The 22,084-nt window shown below is 43.6% G+C and overlaps 1 protein-coding gene across 1 annotated transcript in view; it reads right to left on the bottom strand.

Moving 5' to 3' along the window:
* Window positions 1-3,689, bottom strand: part of GNAI2 (G protein subunit alpha i2) — an 80,524-nt gene extending 76,835 nt beyond the window's left edge. The window contains exon 1 of the mRNA XM_074198004.1: window positions 3,429-3,689. Within this exon, the coding sequence (XP_074054105.1) occupies window positions 3,429-3,546 (118 nt within the window). The 5' untranslated portion in view covers window positions 3,547-3,689. The remainder of the gene's footprint in view (window positions 1-3,428) is intronic.
* Window positions 3,690-22,084: the final 18,395 nt, after the last annotated feature.

Raw genomic sequence — 22,084 nt, 5'->3', positions numbered from 1 at the left:
ATTAGGGCACTTGCACTACCTCCTACCTAGGACCAGAGTAAATTGTAAGCCCTTGAGGGCAGGGAATAGTATCTCCAACAGCTGGTACAGTGCCTAGTACACCTAGGAGGTTCTGAAGATTTTCTAAATTAAAGCACCTATCATTATAACCTGAGAGAGAAAAGGAGGTACAATGGCAAATACCCCAGACTCAAGGTAGACCTGAGTGGGGATCCCAGAGGCAAGATTTACTAGCTAGAGAACCACAAATCCTAGACTTCGTTTCATCATCTGTAAATAATCCTTGCACCAGCTACTGTTCAGGGTTCCTTGTAAGGAAAGCACTTTGTATAAGTTAAAAAGCACTAGAGAAATGATAGTTCTTATCAATGTGCCTGAAAAAAGGAGGCTCCATCAGAGAGGGTGTTCTGGGCTCTAAAGGCAGACACAAAGGCTAGAAAGAGACTGGCACTGCCAGGAAGAGAGGGAAAGAAAAGGATAAGAGCCAAAGAAACAGATAAAGGAGAAAGCTGCGAGAAGGGCTTCCCAGGACAGAGGCTATGTTGAGCTCTGGGCTCTGCTTTTTCCCTTCCTCTGGGCTTTCCCCCTCCTCTGCCCCCACCAAGGCCAAGTTCTACTAAGAGCCAGGACAAGGAAGGTCTTCTCTGACTGATCCAGCTGCTTCCTTTCCCCCCTTCTCCCCCAAACCAGTCGGGAGAAACTCAGAATAAGATTCCCAGGACCAGCCCTCCTACAATAAAATCTTTCAGCAGGGTAAGGGCACTTCAGCCTTTGGGGAGCCAACACAGGCTGATCTCCTTCATCAAAGCCATCTTAAAAACCAAGTCTACAAATGACTCTGGAGACATCAAAATCCAGATCAGGTTTCTGCTAGCCCGGAGGTCACTTCCAAACCCGAAGGCCAAGAGGCTTACAGAGAGATGGGCTGCCAAGAACGCCCCACGCTGCCCCACACTGTACTATCACATTCCTGGCTGCTTGTTTCTTTCTGCCAACCAGGAAGCTGTTACTCTCTCAGACACTTTAAGAACTAAAGAAGCACAGAAGTGTTTCTCTCTGTCCTGGACACACTGCCGGGCAAGAGGAAAGGGGTGCTGAAAAGAAGGCCAAGCTGGGCTCTGCAAGCCGTTCTCCCCCATTCAGTTGCCATCTTGAAAAAGTCTGCTCCTCACAATCTCCCTGAGAGCCACAGGAGATGCCCTGATCCTTAAACCCACAAGTCCACTGAATGGCATTGCTGGAGGTGAGCGTAGGGTTGTAATTATCCTAAAACTGATGCATGTGCCCAGAAATTACCACCTTTAATAGCACCTCTAATTAGTCACCATCCAGAAAAGAGGATGGGTGCTGCCAGCAGTTTGCAGCTCTCCCATTTTCCCCTGTAAAAAAAAACAGTCTCATTTTACAGCCATCTGAAGAGGAGCCCAAAGCCTTTTCTGGCTTCAAACTAGGAGAATAAGATATCTCAAGACTTCAGCACTATTTACACTTGAACAGCTGCTGTTTTAAAAAAAAGAAGAAAAGAAAATCCAGTTTATAACCTCTCAGAGGAGGCACATCAGAAGGCAGTCTCAGCCGGGCATTGTGGCTGAGAATGGCCGGTTAGGCTGGGCCCGGTCTCCTCCTAACCTAAGGCCCTGTTATTCTCATCTGGTGCTCTTAAAGAAAGCCAGGCAAGGGCAGTACCAATGGGGGGGGGGGGGTCCTAAGGGAGAATGGGGTCTGGATGGGGAAATGAAGTCATGGTGAATGGGGGGGGGGCACTCCAGGCAGGGAAAGCTTCAAGCTGAACCATGGACCAGATGCCACCTGCTTCCTTCCAGCTTGAGGTGAGCCCCTCCCCAGGCGGAGAAGGCCTGAATGGAGGTGGAGGAAAGCCGGGCTGGGCCGGGGCCGGGCCGCGGCTGGGCTGGGGCTGGGCCGGACCGGGGCTGGGCCGGACCGGGGCTGGGCCGGGCCCTGGCCTCCCTGCCGCAAGCAGCTGGCCCCGGCCTCCCCCCGGCGCAGGCACACTCACACTGACACACACACACACTCACACGCACTCCTGGGGACATCCATTTCCTCTGCTCTCCACGTCAGAGCATTTCATCAGTGATAACGAGCGCGCTTCCCCGTTAGTCGGCCGGACCCGTGGGGGGAGTCGCTGCCCCCGCCCAAGGCCAGGCCCCGGAGCCCCGGAGTCGGTGCCCCCGGGGGCGGGCCGGGCTCGGCCGCGCCGCTTTGTTTTCCTCCCTCCGGGCTTCTTTTGGGGGGGTGGGGGTGGGGGAGGGGCCGGGCCGCGCAGCAGCGCCGCCCCCCCCCCGGGGGGACCTGGACCCCGGAGCCCCGGCCCCCCGCCCCCCAGCGCCCCGGGGCTCGGCCGGCCGTGAAAAGGGGAAGTGGCCGCGGCCTCCAGTTCCCGGACGGCGGCGCGCCCGGCCCTCCCCCCTCCCCCAGCGCCTCCATTTTCCCCAGAGGCTGGAAGCGGATTTCAGAAAAAGGAGAAAGTCGGAAGCCCCTTTGCCGAGGACCCCCGCCCCGGCCTGGCCCGGGAGCGAAGGGGGCGGGGGCCGGGCCCCGGCGCGAGGAGGGGCGGGGGGGGGGGCACTTCGAAACTCCGAGGCTCCAAGTAAGCGGAACGAGGCCCGCCCCGGGCCCGCGGCCCCCCCTCGCCGCCTCCAAGAGGAACTTCTCGGCCGCCCCGGGCCAGGGCGTTCCCAAACCTGGGGGGTCGGGAAGGAGCCTCAGGCGCCCCCCGGCCCCGCGCCCCGCGCCCCTGCCGGGCTGGGGATAGCGGAAAGGGCCCGGGGGCCCGGGGCAGCCCAGAGCGAGGCAGGTGGGTGGGGGCCGGGGAGGGTCCGCGGACCCCGGGGCGGCGAGGTGGGGGGCAGCTGAGGCAGAGGCCCCCCCATCCTCTAAGGAGGGTTCCCAGGGGACCAAAACCCTGAAGAGAGGAGGGTCATTTGGGGGGCCCCGGGCAGGTCGGGGAGGGATGGCCAAGGGCCGGGACGTGAGAGAACCCAGGGTGCACACATGAAATTTGTGGGGGTACGGCGGGGGGAGGGGCCGCAGGAAGGAAGCCTCCGTCGGGAGGGCCTCAGGAGGCTTGGGGGCGCCCACCACAGCCAGGACCGGGGACCAGAGACGGAGAGGTGCGTATGAGCACACCCGGGGGCCCGGCGCGGCGTGGGGCAGGCGGGGGCGCGGCACAGGTGGCCGGGCAGGTCCGACGGTGCGGAGCAGGGGGCCGGGACGGGGCCACCCCCAGCTTGGACTCCGGGGGGCTCCCCGCAGGGGGCGGCAGCGCGGCCCCCGACAGTCCACACCCGCCGAGCGGCCTGGCCGCGGGTGGCCCGGGCCTCGGGGCGGGGCCGGGGGGCGCCGGACCCGGGGTGAAGCGGGAGGCGGGCCCAGGACCCATCCGGGAATCAGGCCCGCAGCCTTACCGAGGAGGAGCAGCTTCACCTCCCGCGCCGCCTTCTCGCCGTCCTCCCGCAGGTTCTTGTCGATCATCTTGGAGCGCTCGGCCGCCGCCTTGTCCTCGGCGCTTACGGTGCAGCCCATCCCGCCGGCCCGGCCCAGCCTGGCCCCGGCCCGGCCCCGTACCGTCCCGTCCCGCCTCCGCGCGCTCTGCCCGGACCCCGCGGACCTCGCTCGTGGGGGAAGCTCCCAGCGACTGCGGGCGGCGCCGGCTCCTCCGCAGCGGTCGCGACGGCGGGGCGGGGTGGGGCGGGCCGAGAGCCGACTCGGAGGCGGGGATTGGCCCGGGGGCGGGTCCGGGGAGAGGGACGAGAGGCGGAGATTGGACTGAGGGATGAATGAGGTAAATCGAGGGCGGGGAAGCAGCCGATTGGGCCGAGGGCTGGGCCGGGTCCAAATCAGCAGCGGGGATTGGTCTGGGGCGGGTCCGTGGGCGGGGCTAAAACGGGTGGGGCGGCAGCGCGGGGCCCGGATTGGGGCAGATTTAATCCTTAACTGTGAAATGGGGGTGGGGAGAGTCCCCACTAACTGAGCCCAGGGCTGGGGGTGTGGCTTAATGGAATAATAATAACTAGCATTTCTAAGTCACTTTAGGGGTACGCAGCCTTTTTCACCACCTTCTCTTTTGACACTCTTAACCACCCTGAAAAGTTGGGGGAGCTGCTTCCTCTGCGCCTCCGGATCTTGTTCCTCTGCTAAATTTTTCCTGGTTCCAAAATCGTCTTTAAGGGACCCAGGTCTGCTTCTGGAGCGCCCCGCCCCAGAGCGCCCCCCAGAGGGGGCTCCTCCTCCTCCCCCGCCCCAGAGCGCCCCCCAGAGGGGGGCCCTCCTCCTCCCCCGCCCCAGAGCGCCCCCCAGAGGGGGCTCCTCCTCCTCCCCCGCCCCAGGGGGGGGCTCCTCCTCCTCCCCCGCCCCAGAGCGCCCCCCAGAGGGGGGGCTACTCCTCCTCCCCCGCCCCAGGGGGGGGCTCCTCCTCCTCCCCCGCCCCAGGGGGGGCTCCTCCTCCTCCCCAGTGGCCCGCACACGGATCTGGGGAGCCCTGCGTGCTAGGAAAGCAGGGGTGAAGGGGCCCCAGGTCGGGTTCCCCTCGAGGTCAGCCCGAACCCCGGCTGGGCACAGACGCCTTCCCTTCTCAACAAAGGCCCTCCTGGACTCCTTTAGGGGAGACCCTTATGGGCAAGGCGCTCACCCTCTGCCTGCCTCAGTTTCCCCCACTGTAAAGAGGAGGCAGCAAGATCTGCCTCTGGCCTCCCAGGGATGCTGTGAGGATTCACTGTAAAGTGATCTGTGGGCCTTCGGAGAGGTTATTTCTAATGATCTGTAAGGAGGAGTAGAGAACAGCCTCCAGTTAAATATGGAATTCACAGTGCTATCTGAAGAAGAAGGTTCCAGAGACAAGAGGGCAGGGATGATATGTAAAATATAGAGAGAGCTAATATGTGTGTGTGTGTGCGTGTTTATCTATAGGCACATGCATGCATATACACATAAATACATATAGATTTAATTTTTTTTTTTTTAGTTTAACATCTATTTTTTTGTAAGACACTCAAGTCCAGGTTGGGTAATGCGAGAATGAAAAAAAAATGCCTTATGTGAGGGGTTTGCACACTAAGAGATTCCACATTGCTCTAGGAAAATGAATGGAAAAAAAACAACATTTTCAGTTCGGAAGGAGCCAATGAAAGTTTCATGGAGGAACCGGTACCTGAGGGGACCTTGAAAGGGGGGGAGGGAAATGGCTTTAGTGGGCTTAGAAGATGGTTTTAAGATGGTTTAGAACTCAGATAAATGAAAAGAATAGTGGTCACTGAAGGCTTCCCTCAGGAATCAAGGTGAGGCCTCATGGGCTTTGTATTGATAGAGGGGGATAGCAAATGGGGAAGTGGGACATTTGAAAGGCAGATGAAATTATTATAGCTTTTCATTCTTCAGAGACCCAAGTGGATTCGTGACCTCACTGATGTGGAAATTCCCTCCAGTGAATGCAGATTGCAGCCCCCTCCATGCTTGCCTACACCCAGGTGATGCATGTATTCTCCCCAGAATCCAATGCAAGGAAACAATCACCGCACCCCCCCCCCCCAGGATCTAGAGGCCTTTCTAATAGCACAAAAATACTTATGAGGCACAAAGGCTGCCTGTCAGTTTTCCCTCACAGCCTGATTACCATTTGGATCACATTTTCTTATAGTTTGTCCTTTGTAATGCCTTGCTTGTAACATCAGTCAGGGAACAAACATTTATTAAATTAAAAGGAGAATTAGGCCTGACTGACTGAGGCCCATCTCCAGAACAGAGACCTTGATGGAGAAGGAAATAAGCCTTTCTTAAATATTCACTTAATACACTGTACTAAGCACTTTACAAATTTTATTTCTCATTCTATCTCATTTTACAGATGAGGAAATCGAGGCAGACAGGGATGAAGTGATTTGCCCAAGGTCACACAATGTCTGAAGGCATATTTGATCTCAGGGCTCTATTCTGGAGTTGGACCATAAGCTGCACTTAAGTTGCAGGAATGGCAGAAGAGGGCCAACATGGAGGAGGGAGAGCATTCCAGGGTGGGAAAGCACTTCAGGCCAGTGTAACTAGATTACAGAGTACATGGAGAATCAAGTGTAAGAAACTGGAAGGGTAGGAAGGAGTCAAGTTGTAAAGCTCTTTAAAGGCCAAATAGAGGATGTAATATGATCCTATCAGTAATAGGGGGTGCAGCTAAGAGATAAAGTGAATAGGGTGTGAGGCCTAGAATCAGGAAGACTCAATCTTCTGAGTTCAAATATGGTCTTAGATAATTATTAATTATGTGACCCTGGGCAAATCACTGAACCCCCTTTGTGTTAGTTTCCTCAACTGTAAAAATGAGCTGCAGAAGGAAATGGAAGACAACTCCACTGTATTTGCCAAGAAATCCCTGAAAAGGAATGTGAAAAATCAGACACAACTGAAAACAACTGAACAACAAATCAGCAAGAGAGTCAGTGGAACTCATTGGGGAATGACATCATCATATCTTCAAATTAGAAAATCATCTTGATAACTGAGATGGATTGGCATGGGGAAGGACCTGAGGCAGGGAGACCAGGTAGAAGATTATATGAATGGAGAGAGAAGAGTATTTATAAGAGAGATATTGTGAAGATAGAAATGACAAGATTTGGCAATGGATTAGATATTGGGAATGAATGAATGTGAATCAAGGATGATAACACTGGAGATCCCTGAGCCTAATGTCAAAGAAGATACCCTTGTCAGTTAATAGAGACATTTGGAAAATGAGATTGTGCTTCATTTTGCTCTCAGAACATCAACCTTTGGGTGAGCTTTGATTTCAATTTTCAGAGTCTTGCAGCTCTATAATAACATTCAAAGGATGATGGCATTAAAAATATGGTTATTTCACAGAATAACTTGGGCTCATTAAAGGAACACTATAATTTTTGAAAGGCAGTCAATCTTGCAAATTGTCCTCAGTGGATCTCTGGGTCCAACCTATTTTCCACTTTATGTATCCAAGATACACACACACACACATAAATGAACTCTATAGATTATTCATCCTACTGTATATCATAGTCTAGCCTCTAGTCATTCTTTTAAAATATTTTATTGACTTCCTTCCTTCCTTCTACCCTACCTCCCTCCCTCTCTTCCTTTCTTCCTTTCCTCCCTTCCTCCCTCCTTTCTCACTCCCTTATTGCCACCCTTTTTTCTTCTTCCTTCTTTTCTCCCTTTCTCCTTTTCTTTCTCCTTTTCTTCTTTCCTTTCTTTTCCCAACACTTCTGTCATTTACCAATGACCTTACATCTCACCCTCTATTGTAACCAAAAAAGTACAGTCAAGCAAAATAAACTGTATACGGCTCTTTCTACACCTGTTGTCTGACATCTACCTCTCTGCTAAGGACAATGGATATAATTCACCAACTTTTTTTTTAACCCAAAACTATACTGAGAGATCATTGATCTCATTTAGGAGCTTCTGTAATAGTCCATAAACAGCAGCATCTGAAACACCTGACCATCTATAGGGAATCCCTCTTCATTTTGAATTCAGGGCTGGACAACTTCCATGACAGTGGCTATCACCAGATGTCTCCTTATTTTGTGGCTCATTTAATATTTTGAATGAAAGGATCTTTGAACAAGCCTGTCATATTTTGCCCCCAACTCTGCACATAGGATGAATATAATAAATGTTTTACCTATTTATTGACAGGAGTCTTAAAAAGCAGCATTTTAATTCCCTTTATCAAAAACTGGTAAAGATAATTGGATCTTATAATTTAAGCATTTTTCAGTTAATTGTGTGATGGTAAAACTGTGTTCATTGTAGCTGAGTAGGGCTTTGGAAAGAATTCTGGGCCTCTAGTCAGGAAAACCTGAGTTTAAAGCAAGATTCAGGCCATTACAAGTTGTGTGAGCCTGGGCAAGTCACTTAGCCCTGTTTGCCTCAATTATCTCATCTGTAAAATAAACTGGTGAAGAAAATTTAAAATCACTCTAATATCTGTCAAGAAAACCCCAAATTGGGGGTGGCTAGGTGGTGCAGTGGATAGAGCACTGGCCTTGGAGTCAGGAGTACCTGAGTTCAAATCCAGCCTCAGACACTTAATAATTACCTCGCTGTGTGGCCTTGGGCAAGTCATTTAACCCCATTGCCTTGCAAAATCTAAAAAAAACAAAAACAAAAACAAAAAAAACAAATCAGGACACAAAGAATCAGAAATTACTAAAATGACTAAACAACAAAACTGCATTCTAGTAGGGCATATCATTTGTGAAGCCCTGCCTGTCACTTTCTAATATTCTTATCAACAATGTGCTTAATGTTTGCAAAGATTATCCTTATAAAAATTATATATTCAGTCAGCCAAAAGTGTGGCTAGGTAACTCAGTGGATTGAGTGCCAGCTCTGGCATCACAAGAACTTGACTCCTGAGGTCAAATCCAACCTTAAGATGCTTAATAGCTCTATGATCCTGGGTAGGTCATGTAACCCTGTTTTTCTCAGTTTACCCGCTTGTAAAATGGGCTGGAAAATAAATGGCAGACCATTCTAGTATCTTTGCCAGGAAAACCCCAAATGGAGTCATGAGGAGTTGGATTTGGTTGAAATGACTCATCAGCAACAATAAAATAGAACAGTAAAACCAGAGTGTAAAGTGCATGGAACAAAATGATATGTAAGAAGAGGGGAAACTAAACATTTGAGAAGGTATCATTATTGTTTCTGTCATTTTTGCTTTTTCGGTAGTGATAAGGTCTGAATTTTTTTCTACAATTGTGGTATTTTCTATGCCTTCAGACACCTGGCTAATTGTTGCCTATGTTCTTGAAATTCTCCTGCCTGCAGCATTGCCCTCCTCTAATTATATTTGATCTTGTCCAGCTGTTTTTTTCTTACTTTTTTTTAAGTGCCATTTCTACTTTGTTTATAAGCACATCCAGAACTGAGTCCAAATGCCCTTCATGGAAAAAGGAATTTGTTTTTAAATATCTTTGCAGATCTTTTCCAGCATGTTTGTTGCCTCTTTTCCAGCTTCATTCCTAAAAAGTCCTCTGCATGACTTTGCCAAACTTTCTTTAAACTAATTCCTCTTTCCACAGCTTCTTTTAAGGGACAATATTATTCATTGACTCCTACCATCTTTCTCCAAAATATTTTATATCCTAAGTTGATGCACCCTTGACTTATTGACAAGTCACCTGAAGTGATTTGGGAACTCTTTTGGTCTCATTATGGAGGAGATTTATATTGGTTAAATGTCCTTGTGAATGTATTGTTATAATGTCCTTTCCTATATCCATTTTCCATGTTCCAAGGTCATTATCTTATTTAAATAGATCAATTTAGAGCTCTTTTGAAAAAAAATATTTTTCATTTTAGTCATTCTTTTAACTTTAAATGAACTTTGATCTTTGCTGTAATTTCATTTTTCATGATATTATTTGATGTTTATCATGTCCAAAACTTTGTAAATCTCTTTATAGGCATGAATCTGCTGTGTAGTCTGCAAATCTTTGGCTTCTCTCATTCCTTACTCATGAACCACATTTTCCAACATGTATGTCATCATCTTTACTTATGCCTATTTTTGTATCAAAATTGCCCAAAGTATATGTTGATTTAATTTGAAGGGTTTTATTAAGTTCTTCAAGGAAATCCTCTATTTCTTAATCTTCTAATAAAGATATTGGAATATACATTGGAAAAGAAGTTATTTTCATGGTAGTCATTTTGCAAAGACTTATTTTGAACACCACACTATGAGATGATCAAATGTCCCATGGAATGATTTCTTCTTGCTGCCTTTGGATTTACAATTAAATCAATACTGTCATTTCCTTTATTTTCTTCTTCTAAAAGAACCTGTAAGTTATCCTTTCATTTAACTGCTCCTTGCTGGCCATTTCTTAACTATATTGCCTTCATCTCCTTCCTACATGAATTCAGACTACTTCTCTAGAACTCTATAAATGAATTTTTGCCTTATCTTGTCCAAAATCAAGCCAAAAGAAAACTCACTCCCCTTTAAATATCATCTTCCGTGTGGTCTAGACACCATCTTCATGATGTCATTGATTCTCTTTGTGACTGAAAGATGAACAATAACAGTCCCCAGCCATTTGTAGCACAGTCCTTGCTGGAACGTGAAAAGTGCATTATAAATGTTTTTTTGTTTATTCATACTTCTATTCATATTTTGGCTTTTATAGCAAAAAATGTCCAAATGGACATTCTCTAGGAATTATTTCTTGGTGAATGATCTCACATTTAGAATACCAGCAGCTAAGTCAGTGTCTGTACATGGTCTGAAATCTTAAGTCTTCACTTCCTTTGCCCCTTGCCCACCATGTTGCTGCAATTCTTGCAGAAGCAGCTGGAAATTGTAAAGCTCTGAGGTACATTTTGTATTTGACTGTTTCACAGGTTGCCATGGCCGAAGAATTCATCACCAAGTGGCCAGCCAATGACAATGAGCCTTTCCATACTCAAGTTAGGCTTGACACAGTCTGTTGTCAGGACTGTACTCATAAATGGCAGAATTTGCCAGGGCTTGCTCATTGGCATGGCCTTCAAACACAGGGCATCACCTCTCTGCCCGAAGAGGCATCAGAGCAGGACTTTTTGGAGGGCTTGATAATAATGATAATAACAACAATCATCGGAGCTGCACCATAGGGTTTACACAGTTCTTTCCTTTCCTACCTATAAGAGAAGTAATACAAAAAGTATTATTCTCATTTTTCATGTAGGAAACTGGGGCTCAGTGAATTGCTTTGCCCCAGATCACATAGTTCATAATGATCAAAGGGTTTAAACTCAAGTCTCCTAATTTTATTTAATTCCAGAATTCTTTATAACAAATTATAAAGCAAATAGATGGGAATAATAGAGCATCTCTGCCAGAGAGCTGAAAAGAATAGGGGGGTCCCCAAAGTCTTAGTGCTGCTTAAAGTTAATTTATAATACTAATAAGTTACATAGTGCCTACTATGTGCTAGGAATTATAATTATGTCATACAATCCTCATAATCTAAGCTCACAAGTTAAAATTATTCAAGCTTAAAATTACACTAAAACTTTTGGAGATCCTGAAGAAACTCCTTGAAGTAAAGGATGACTTCATTTGGTTTTTGTAATCCCTATTGAACTAAACTGCTCATGGAGCCCTTGAAAAAGTTATATTTGGGATGGAGATCTGTAGTCTCCCAGTAAATCATAGTATTTCCAACTGGAAGAATACTTAGGGTTTTGGAGTAATTTTATAGATGAGGAAACTGAGGACCCACAAAAGAAAGGAAGTGATCTGGCCAAGGTCACACAAGGAGGAAACAACAGGGTAGGAGCTAGAATTCAGGGGTTTTGACCTCACATCTTAGAGTAGGACTGAATATTAGGCAAGGGCAGAACAAATTGTTTTTAGATTTGGACAGGAAGTTTACAAATGGAGAACCACAAAAGGGACAAGAGAACAGATGCAGGAGTTCTGGGATGGTTCCTACCTCGGTTAAACCATCCCTCCAGTTCTCTGTAATCTCATCAGGCCCTGGCCCTGGCCCCGGTCCTGACCTTGGCCTGGCAGCTTTGTGGTGTTCCAGGTAAGGTAAAGAGAGCCCCCTGGATTCTAGAGCCTTAAGAAGGAGTAGGCAGACAATGAGTCAGAGGACCTCAGCAAATTCTGAATGCTGAGAACTATTTTTGATCTGAAGCTGCCCAGAGGAAACACAACTCATCTGGGGACTCCCATTTTTAGAAGGAAGGGGCAGTGGGCCAGACCCCAAGCAGATGTGATTTAAAGTGATCCCAGAGGAAGATTCCCAATGGTTTTGGTAGGGAAAGACAGAAAGGGAAAGAATAAAGGAAAGAAGCTGAGAAGGAAGAAGAGAGGAAAGGAAGGAAGGCTGGAGAAAAGAAGAAATAAAAGGAAGAGAAAGAGGCAGGCAGAGAGAAAGGAACAGAAATGGAGGCAAGAAAGAATCAGAAGATCCATTTTCAAGCTGTGGGAAGGAAGGAAAAATACCAACAATGGGAACTTAATATTATTGAAAAATAAAAAGTCAACCAAAAGACCATCAATCAGGGAAAGAAGAAAGGGGAGAGATAGAAAGGTAGACAGATAGAGATAGAGAATTGGGGAAAGAAGAAGGGGAGTGTGGGGAGAGAGAGAGTGGGAAGAAGAGAAGGAGAGGGGAGAGAGAGACAAGAGTGAAAAAGAAGAAGGGTTAATGGGAGGGAAGGGAGGGAAGAAAGAAGGAAAAGCTCAACCTGCCTTTGGGATTTTTTTCTGCTGAGCTCTTATGAAACCCAGGAACTTTGGAGGTATGAAAGCTTTGGAAGCAACACAGCATGATTTTGGGGGACTGATTTAGTCTTGTCAGCAGAATCCTGACACTAACATCTTAAATATATTGTCCTGGCTTCCTGGAAGCTGCCATTATTCACAATGAACTTCTATTGCTTCCAAACATTATTTCAACAGAAAACTCAAAGAGGTTTTAAAGTAGACATTTTTAGAGTCTATACCCAGAAGGTAGGGTTGGGACAGATTAGGTGAGGAAGGTTCAGTGGCCTGGTGGGTATGGGGAGTTTGGGAAGCAATTCTCCACAAACTTCCTTTCAACTAATTACTCTTCTCCTCAGCAGATCACCATTAATATCAGTTCCCTGCTTTATCATGGTCACAACTCAGAATTTTTGATATGGAACTTCAGTGACCATCTAGTCCAATCAGTACCCAAAAAAAGGAATCTCCTTTATAACATACCCAACAAGTAGTCATCTAACCTTAGTTTGAAGGCCTTTTGAAGATCTTTAAAAGGGGAACCCACCAATAAGAACTGACAGTTATATAATTAGCAGTTTAAGAATTACAAAGGGTTTTATATAAATATTATCACATTTGATCCTCAAAACCATATTATCAGACAGATGCTATTGTTTATTTTATAGATAGGGAAACTGAGATTGAGAGAGTTTAAGTGACTTGGCTAGAGGCACACATGTCATTGATACTATCACTTCCTTATTCCTGGAATCAATAACTCTTTTGCTATGCTCAAGGGAGCTTCCTGACATGCCCTTTGGTACCTTTTATGAGAACATGTGCTTTGAACATCCACAGCTCAACTCCTTGGGAAGTTCTCCAATCTAGCAGATCAGGGGAATTCCCTCTGACATTACATTCTCTTTTTTGACTGCCAAGTCACATTATCAATTTTGGTAATGTTGTGGTCTATTAAAACCCCAGGATCTTTTGCAAATGAGCTGATATCCAGCCATGCTTCCGCATCTTGCATTTGTCAGGTTGATTTTTTTAAAATTAAGTGTAAAATTTTACATTTGTCCCTATTTGATTTTATCTCATTAGATTTAGTCTGATAGTCTAACCTGTCAAGATCTTTCTTAATCCTGTCATCTAGAATGTTAGCAGTCTTTCCCAGATTAACATCAATTGGAGTTTTATCAGCATGCCATCTTTTATCCAAGTCCTTAATAAACATGTGAAATCATGTAGGGAAAGCACAGATTCTTAAGGCTTAACACTGGAGAATTCCTGCCAAGATGACATTGAGTAATTAGTGACTACTCTTTGGGTCTGGTCATTCTATTGGCCAAGTTCTGATTGTTCTGTCAGCTAGTCCTCATCTTCCTACCTTTCCCATAAGACTAGAATGAGATATAATTTTATCAAATGCTATTCTAAAAATTTAGATTAACTATATAGCATTCCTCTGATCTATGAGTTTAGTAGCCTTGTCCAAAACAAAAAGATCATAAAGTTAATCTGGTATCTTCTGTTCTTGAAGAAGCTATGCGTCATCTACAGTTCTGATAAGCATATTCTCTATGACTCCATCCATGTTACTGATGAATAAAATTGGTAGAACCCATCTCTCAGGAATCTTGAAAGACTCAGATTCAAATTGCATGAATTTTAGTGGTAATTCACTTATCTTAGTTTGCTTAGTTCAAAAACAATAATTTCTGAAGCAGATTCAGATCTAAGTATTCAGAGGCTTACCATGTGTCCAGGGGCATATGGAGTGTTTAAGGAGGACTAGCACCTCTATTGGAAGACCCTTTTCAGCACTGCTCATTTACCCTTGGTGTCCACCTATCAACCAATTCTTATCTGTGGCTCTAAGTGGCCATAGCATGAGCAGCAGCCACACATTGGTAAAGTTGTCTTGCAGATGGGCTAAAAAAGGTTAAGGGTAACTAGCAGGTCTCAAACCTGTCTGTGAGTAAGGGGGTGTCTACCACAAACCTATGAAAACTTCCCTCATCAGAGTAGAATAAAAACATTGGATGACAACAATTTGTTCCAAGGGCCATAAACATGGCTAAAACTGGTGTTGTGAAACACTCAGAGCTTGGTCAGACATCAAGGACGCCAAGGTCATCCACTGCATCCTGGGTCATTGCCAGTCATCTTGATTTTTATCCTGCCACTGGACTCAGATAATTCTGGAAAAGACTGTAAAGCTGAAGACTTGCTCTTCCTCATTTAAATCACACAAAAGTCAAGGCATCACCTGTGAAATCATCAGTCCTCTTCAAAAATGAAGGACAAACAACAATTCTCTTTTTAAGAGAGCACAAACATGAGTCAAACCTTGTTAAAAAGGAGAATGGGGGAGGGAAAAGTTCAAAACAACCAATGTAAAGACAAAATAAATCATCAAAAGATATTTTTAACAAAGAAAATTCAGAGGTCATTTCATACTATCCTCATTTGAGATCTGCCTTCCTCCCTCTCCTCCTTCCCTCACGTAAGAAGGTTAAGAAAAAAGACACAAACAAACCAAAAAACCCAACCCCCATACTCTATTACAAACATGTATAGTCGAGCAAAACAAATTCCCTATCAGGGGATGGATAGCATGTTTCATCTTGAGTCTTCTGGAATTGCAATTGTTTGTTGTTTTGATTAGAGTTCCTAAGTCTTTCAAAGTACCTATAGATACTTTTTAACAAATAGGCAAACAACTCCTCACTTCCCACCCAAAATTGCAGAATTTGAAAATAAGTAAGCAAAATGCCTATAAGACCAAGACTATATAATATGTCTCACATACATCCCGTTTTCTTCACTCTTTAAGCTTACCACCTAAGTTCAGGTCTTCATTACCTCCCAACTGGGCTATTGCAATAACTTTCTTTTCTTTTTGTTTTTTAATTTTAGGGACAAAAAGGGTTCATTTAAGTATTGTTAAGTATATTATTAAGTGTTGTTGTAATATATATATGTATATATATATATACTATAATGGAAGCTAAGGGGAAAGAGACTAAAGGCAGGAAGCCACTGATCCCTAAGCAGCATAAACAACTTAAGCAACCAAAGTCCCCTTGGAAAGTTGAGCAGTAAGAAAAGGAATAGGAGCATGAGAAGTTATCTGGGGGACTTTGCTCCCCGAGAGCAGGCTGCCTTCCCAAAAAAAGGAAAGCAATGAGGGAATAAGTAGGGAAAGATGTATGAGAGGTTATTTGGGAGATCATCTCCCCCAGAGTGGGCTGACCTTCATAGGAAGACAAGTCCTTTCTTTTGTACCCTCCTTCCCTTCCCCCTCCTTTGCTTTCCCTTTCTTCCTCTTCTTTCCTCCCCTTTTCTTTTCTTACAATGATCTATTTTTTAATTGAAGCAGTTGCTTTAGTTATATAAAGTAAATGAAACCTTAAAACTAATTTGAAAGAAAAGGCACACTCAAAAATTATGCAGGAGACATTACTTTTCATTTTATTGGGAGGTGGCAAGGAATGGACACATTCAAGATCTTTTTTTGGCAAATGAAGTTCGCTTCTGTCAGTTAAAACTGACTTTGGGGGCGGCTAGGTGGCACAGTGGAAAAAGCATTGACCCTGGAGTCAGGAGTACCTGGGTTCAAATCCGGTCTCAGACACTTAATAATTACCTAGCTGTGTGGCCTTGGGCAAGCCACTTAACTTCATTTGCCTTGCAAAAACCTAAAAAAAAAACTGACTTTTTTTTTTTTGTAAGGCAATTAGGTTAAGTGGCTTGCCCAAGGCCACACAGCTAGGTAATTATTAAGTGTCTGAGGCCAGATGGTGCTCTATCCACTGTACCACCTAGCCCGGCCTTCTACTGACTTTTAAAAAATATGCCTAGATATGTAGAAATGATACATCAAGAGCAGAACCAGAAGAACATAATAGCAACATGGGGGTGATGATCAACCATAATAGACTTGCTCATTCCATCAGTGCAACAATTAGGCACAATTTGGGGTATCTGCAATAGAGAATACCAAGAATACCATGTGTATCCAGAGAAAGAACTGTGAAGTTTGAACAAAGACCAAAGACTATTCCCTTTAATTATCTTAATTAATTATCTTATTATATAATTTTGCTATCTCTTATACTTTATTTTTTTTTCCTTAAGGATATGATTTCTCTCTCATCACATTCAATTTAGATCAATGTATATCATGGAAACAATGTAAAGACTAACAGACTGCCTTCTGTGGGAGGTGGGGGGGAAGGAAGCAAGATGGGGAAAATTTGTAAAACTCAAAATAAATAAAATCTTTCCAAAAAAATAAATAAAAGCATGAAAAAAAGAAATGACACATCTAGATTATAACAGATATAGACTACTGGAATCACCGATTTGATCCATAACTTGAATTATTATACTTGGTGATAATAAGAGCATCTTTGTTATTTTGCCTTTGTTATCTGGATGAAATTTTCAAAAATATTTGTCTTGGGTAGTTCTCAGACATTTGTAAAATGCCCAACACCCTCCACAGTTTCAGGGGCATTACAACCAACTTGCTCTCTCCACATTTTTCTAGGATGCCCTATATCTTCTCTAGGGCATTGCCATTTTGGCCCATGAAGAGATCTTGTAGCATTTAGAGGCTGCACTGGGAGCAAGTAGTCACAACAGTAGCTTTTGTAATAATAATTTTCTAATTGTGCTCCTTGTCTCTAGACTTTTCCAGATCTACTTGATCTCTTTTCCTCAGGACTCTCCCCATTTCAATCCATTCTGCTCCTAACAGCCAAAGTGATTTTCCTAAAGCATATATGTGACTACTCGATATTCCCCTATTCAGTAAACTCCAGAGACTCCCTATTATCTCTTTTTTAAAAATAAATTTTATTTGTTTATGGCAATGGGGTTAAGTGACTTGCCCAAGGTCACACAGCTAGGCAATTATTAAATGTCTGAGGTTGAATTTGAACTCAGGTACTCCTAACTCCAGGGCTGGTGCTCTATCCACTGCTCCATCTAGATGCCCCCCTCCCTTTACTTCTCTAGTTGTTGGGCAGTTTCAGTCATGTACAACTTTTCATGACCCCATTTGGGGTTTTCTCAGCAAAGATTCTAGGGTAGTTTATCATTTCCTTCTCCAGCCCATTTTTTTTTGCAAGGCAAATGGGGTTAAGTGGCTTGCCCAAGGCCACACAGGTAATTATTAAGGGTCTGAGACCAAATTTGAACCCAGGTACTCCTGACTCCAGGGCCGGTGCTTTATCCACTATGTCACCTAGCCACCCCTTCCAGCCCATTTAACAGATGAGGAACGGAGACAAGCTGTCTTAAGTGATTTAACCAAGGTTACACAGCTAATAAATATTTGAGATCAGGTTTGAACTCATGAAGATGAATTTTCTTGATTACAAAACTGGCTCTCTATCCACTGCCACCCTCTAGGATCAAATACCCTTGTCTGATTATTAAAGCACATTACAACCCTGACTCCTTTTTCTTCTTCTTTTTCTTCTTCCTACTTCTCATTCTTCCTCCTCCTCCTTCCTCTTCTTTTTTTCTCCTCAGGTTTAAGTGGGTCCAGGGTCACACAGCTAGCTAAGTAATGGTGACTGAATTTGAACTCAGGTTCTCCTGACTCCATGGCCGGTACTCTATCTATCGCATCACAGAGCTGCTCCCCATTCTATACATTCTACTCTTCATGAATTCTGTGATTACATTCTACTGAACTACTCTCTCAAAATATTCCACTCCCACCTTCACACATTTGCCCTGGCTGGAAGTATTTTCCTGACTTTTAGAAACTTTAGCTTCCAATAAATCATCCAGGACCCCTACACTAACTGTTAAATTACCTGCCATTTCTTTTTTATTTATCTCCTATGATGGATAAGTAGTATAGTGGAGAGAGCACTGTCCTTGGAGTCAGGAGGATGGGAGTTTGAATCCAGCCTCAGATACTTGACTCTTCCTAGCTGTGTGACTTTGGCCAAGTCACTTAACCCTGATTGCCTCGCATCCAGAGTGGTCTCTAGTCATCCTGATTCATATCTGGCTATCAGACCCAAAAGGCTCTGGAGAAGAAAGTAAAGACTGGTGATTTAACACAGTATTCCCTCACTCAAATCCAATTCATGTGCTTGTCATATCATCAACCTCCCTGATATCATGGTCTTCTTTAAAAATGAATGACTAACAATCTACTATGTACCAATTTATACTAAGTATCCCTAAAATCTTAGTATAAAGTTTTAATAGTTTAACATTAAAAATTTAATTAAATTTTTAAAAATTAATAATAGCTTAATATGTCTCTGCCATTATCAGTCAGGAACTTGCTTTTGTTTTTAATTTTTATTTGTAGACCCTAGTTTAGTTCCTGCCACAAAGAAAAGGTTTATCAAATACTCAGTAATTACTACTAAAAGAAAATACTACTTTCTATTTTTGTAGTTTTCTAATTGTTAACTAAAAGGCCATATAGTTAAAAAAAATTAGATTGTCTTGGATCTTTATTGCCTTTTAATGATGACTTTTTTCATTGTTATAGTTGTATATTTTGTTTATTTTGTCTGCTTTCTTCATTTTGATTGAATCATTTCATGCAGGTCTTTTCATGTTTCTCTGAATTCTTCATGCAGGTCCTTTTTTCTTGGTTCAGTAATAATCTAATATATGCAGAGAGTATGATTTTGTCCAGTTATTTCCATGTTTTCTCTTAATAAAGATGCTCACAAACCATCTCTTTTTTATTTTTGTATTTTTTGGGTTTTTTTGGCAAGGCAGTGGGGTTAAGTGGCTTGCCAAAGGCCGCACAGCTAGGTAATTATGAAGTGTGTGAGGACCAGATTTGAACTTAGGTACTCCTGACTCCAGTACTCTATCCACTGCGCCACCTAGCCGTCCCATAAACCATCTCTTTTGAAATAAATTCTAGAATATTTCCAGGAAATGAAGGGAAATCCATTAGATCAACCTCTTCCCCTTTTTTGAAAAAAAAAATTGAGAAAACATTTGTTCACCTCCAATAACAGAATAATAGAACTGTAGAATCTCGGATAGGAAAAGATCTCAGCTACTACAAGCCATATCTGAAAAAGAATCCTTCCTCCAACATAAGCAAGGAAAGATCATTTAGCCTTTGTTTAAAAAAGGGAAAACTCACTATCGCTCAAGATTTAAAAAAAAAAAAACTGTCTATAGCATTCCTCTTCTAAATAGTCTAGTCACCCAATTACAAAAGGAAATAAGCTTGTGTGACAGACCTGACCTATTTTTAATTAAACCATGGTAAGTCTGTGATTGCCAATTCCTCTAGCATCTTTCTAGATCTAGAACTATCAAACATTACCCCTATTGGCTCCTCTTGGAGTTTCTCTGGATGAATTTCAATCAGGGGAGCAAGGGGCTTGCTCTCTTACCATCTCTTTCCCTAACTCCTTGTTCCCTATTTTTACTCTGTACTTCCAACTGCAAAGTCATCTTCCCTGGCAAAGAAAATTCTGACATTATCCATTCTCATCTGAGACCCATAAAAGTGAATCTTCCTGATTCCAAGCCCAGAGCTTTATCCACTGTGCCACCCTCTAGGATAAAATATACAGGTCCTTGTTTGACATTTAGAACTCATCACAACCCTAACTCTTTGTATCTTTCTTCTTTTTTCTTCTTCCTTCTTCTTCTTCTTATTCCTTCTCCTCAGGTTTAAGTGACTTGCCCAGGGTCTAGGCATCTGGAACAGCAGTTTGATCTTTCCCTTCCCTCAAACAGAGATTAAAGCTCTTTTTTTTTTTTTTTTTTTTTTTTTTTTGGCTGTTCATGGCCAGACTCAACTTATTCTGAGTTTTAGGCTTCCTGGTACTGTTCTTATAGTCATAAAATGCTTTTGTATTCTACAAATCTGTCTGATATATGTCTTTAAAAAAATAGGAACTGGTTAATGATTGGTTGATTGGTCACTTTAGGCAGCTTCTTCTTTTTATCCTCATCAAAATTATTTCTGCTTTTGTCTTCTGGGTTTTGTTCTTGTGACTTTCTTCTTCTTGAGCCAACTTCTGTAGAAATTGAGAACATTGGAGTTTTTATCTTTTCTCTGAACTCTTTGGAATCTGTTCTTCATTCCCTCCAGGTACCATGTCATCCAGTGATACTGGCCTTTTAGCTGTTGCACACTTGTGACATTCCATTTCCTGATTCCAGACATTTGCACAGGCTGTACCTCATATCTAGAACATGTTCCCTCATCATCTCTGCTTCCTATCATCACCTATCACCTTCCCTTCCTGCTTTAGGTCACTAAAAATCCCCCTTTCTGCAAAAAGCCTTCTCTCTAAGACTATTTCTAATTCATCCTGTTTCCATAGAGTTCTTTTCATGTAGTCTCCCTCAGTAGACTGGTTCTTAGCAGAAACTGTTGGCTCGGGGTGGCTAGGTGGCCTAGTGGATAAAGCACCGGCCTTGGAGTCAGGAGTACCTGGGTTCAAATCTGGTCTCAGACACTTAATAATTACCTAGCTGTGTGGCCTTGGGCAAGCCACTTAACCCCATTTGCCTTGCAAAAAATCCTAAAAAAAACCTGTCAGAAACTGTTGGCTCTTTGCCTTTCTTTGTATCCTCAGAACTTTGCACAATGACTAAAAGATGTTATTGTTGTTCAGTCATTTCAGTTGTGTCTGCCATCTCCTTCTCCAGATAGTTTTACACATTAAGAAACTGAGGCAAACAGGGTTCAAGTGAGTTGCCTAGGATCATACAGCTAGTAATTCAAATCAAAGATCACATTTGAACCCGGGTCTTCCTGGTTCTATGAGGGCAAAACCAGAATAAAAATTCCCCTCATTTCTTCCATCTTTTGAAAAAAGTAATTGCCAACAAGATAGTTCAAGACAGTTGTTCTATTTTTTTGGCAGACAGAGAGTTCCAAGCTATTGAGAGCAGTGGTCTTCAATGTGAGGTGCTCATCCTACAGGAGATGTTTAAGAAAATCTATTGGTATGTTTCAAGAAATAATATAGTAAGGAGGATAGCTCAGTGACTTAGTTTGCTGCTCCTACCTGAATCTGTTACTCTTTTCTCTGACTGCAACCAATGCTGGCTGTTCTGGACAGCTAAATAGACAGATAGGTAGTCATACTCCAGCTCCAGCCCTTGGCCTGGGTCCCCTTGTTTAAAAATGTGATTTATTTCCTCTTTATCTCATTCAATTAGTGTTTCAATTTTCATGTGTATTTTATCACTGACTTAACATATAGCAATATGTGCATGTAAGCTATAAGTCATTATACACATAATGGGAGAAATGCCTCTAAAATGTTTGTGAATGGGAATATGTAATCAAAAAAAGTTTGGAGACATCCAGTCTGGTTAGTTGAAGTTCTTCATCACTGTAGTAGTAACAATACTCCTTGTTTATATTTAGATATTCAATGATTAGCTATAATAACTATTAGTAGATTTTATCTCTCTGATTCCAGATCTGGCATAGAATTGCTAGTTAACCAACTGATTATTCTTGTGGGCTTCCCAAACCTACTCTACCAGCTTCTCCTGTAAAAGTTTAGATGATTGGAGCTCTCTTCTTTTCTTCTTCTTCTTCTTTTTCTTCTTCTTCTTCTTCTTCTTCTTCTTCTTCTTCTTCTTCTTCTTCTTCCTCCTCCTCTTTTTTCTCCCCACCTCTCTCTCTCTCTCTCTCTCTCTCTCTCTCTCTCTCTCTCTCTCTCTCTCTCTCTCTCTCTCCTTCTCTCTCACTCTCACTTTCTCTTTCAGTCTCCTCTGTTTCTGTCAAGTTTTCTGTGAAAGGTGTGGGATGTTTCTATCTTTTTGTCCAAGAGGTCTAAATTAATCTCTTGTGTTCGTATTGTTTAG

The sequence above is a fragment of the Macrotis lagotis genome, chromosome 8, assembly GCF_037893015.1.
Source record: "Macrotis lagotis isolate mMagLag1 chromosome 8, bilby.v1.9.chrom.fasta, whole genome shotgun sequence".
Classification (NCBI taxonomy): Eukaryota; Metazoa; Chordata; class Mammalia; order Peramelemorphia; family Peramelidae; genus Macrotis; species Macrotis lagotis.
This window is presented reverse-complemented; position numbering and strand designations above follow the sequence as displayed.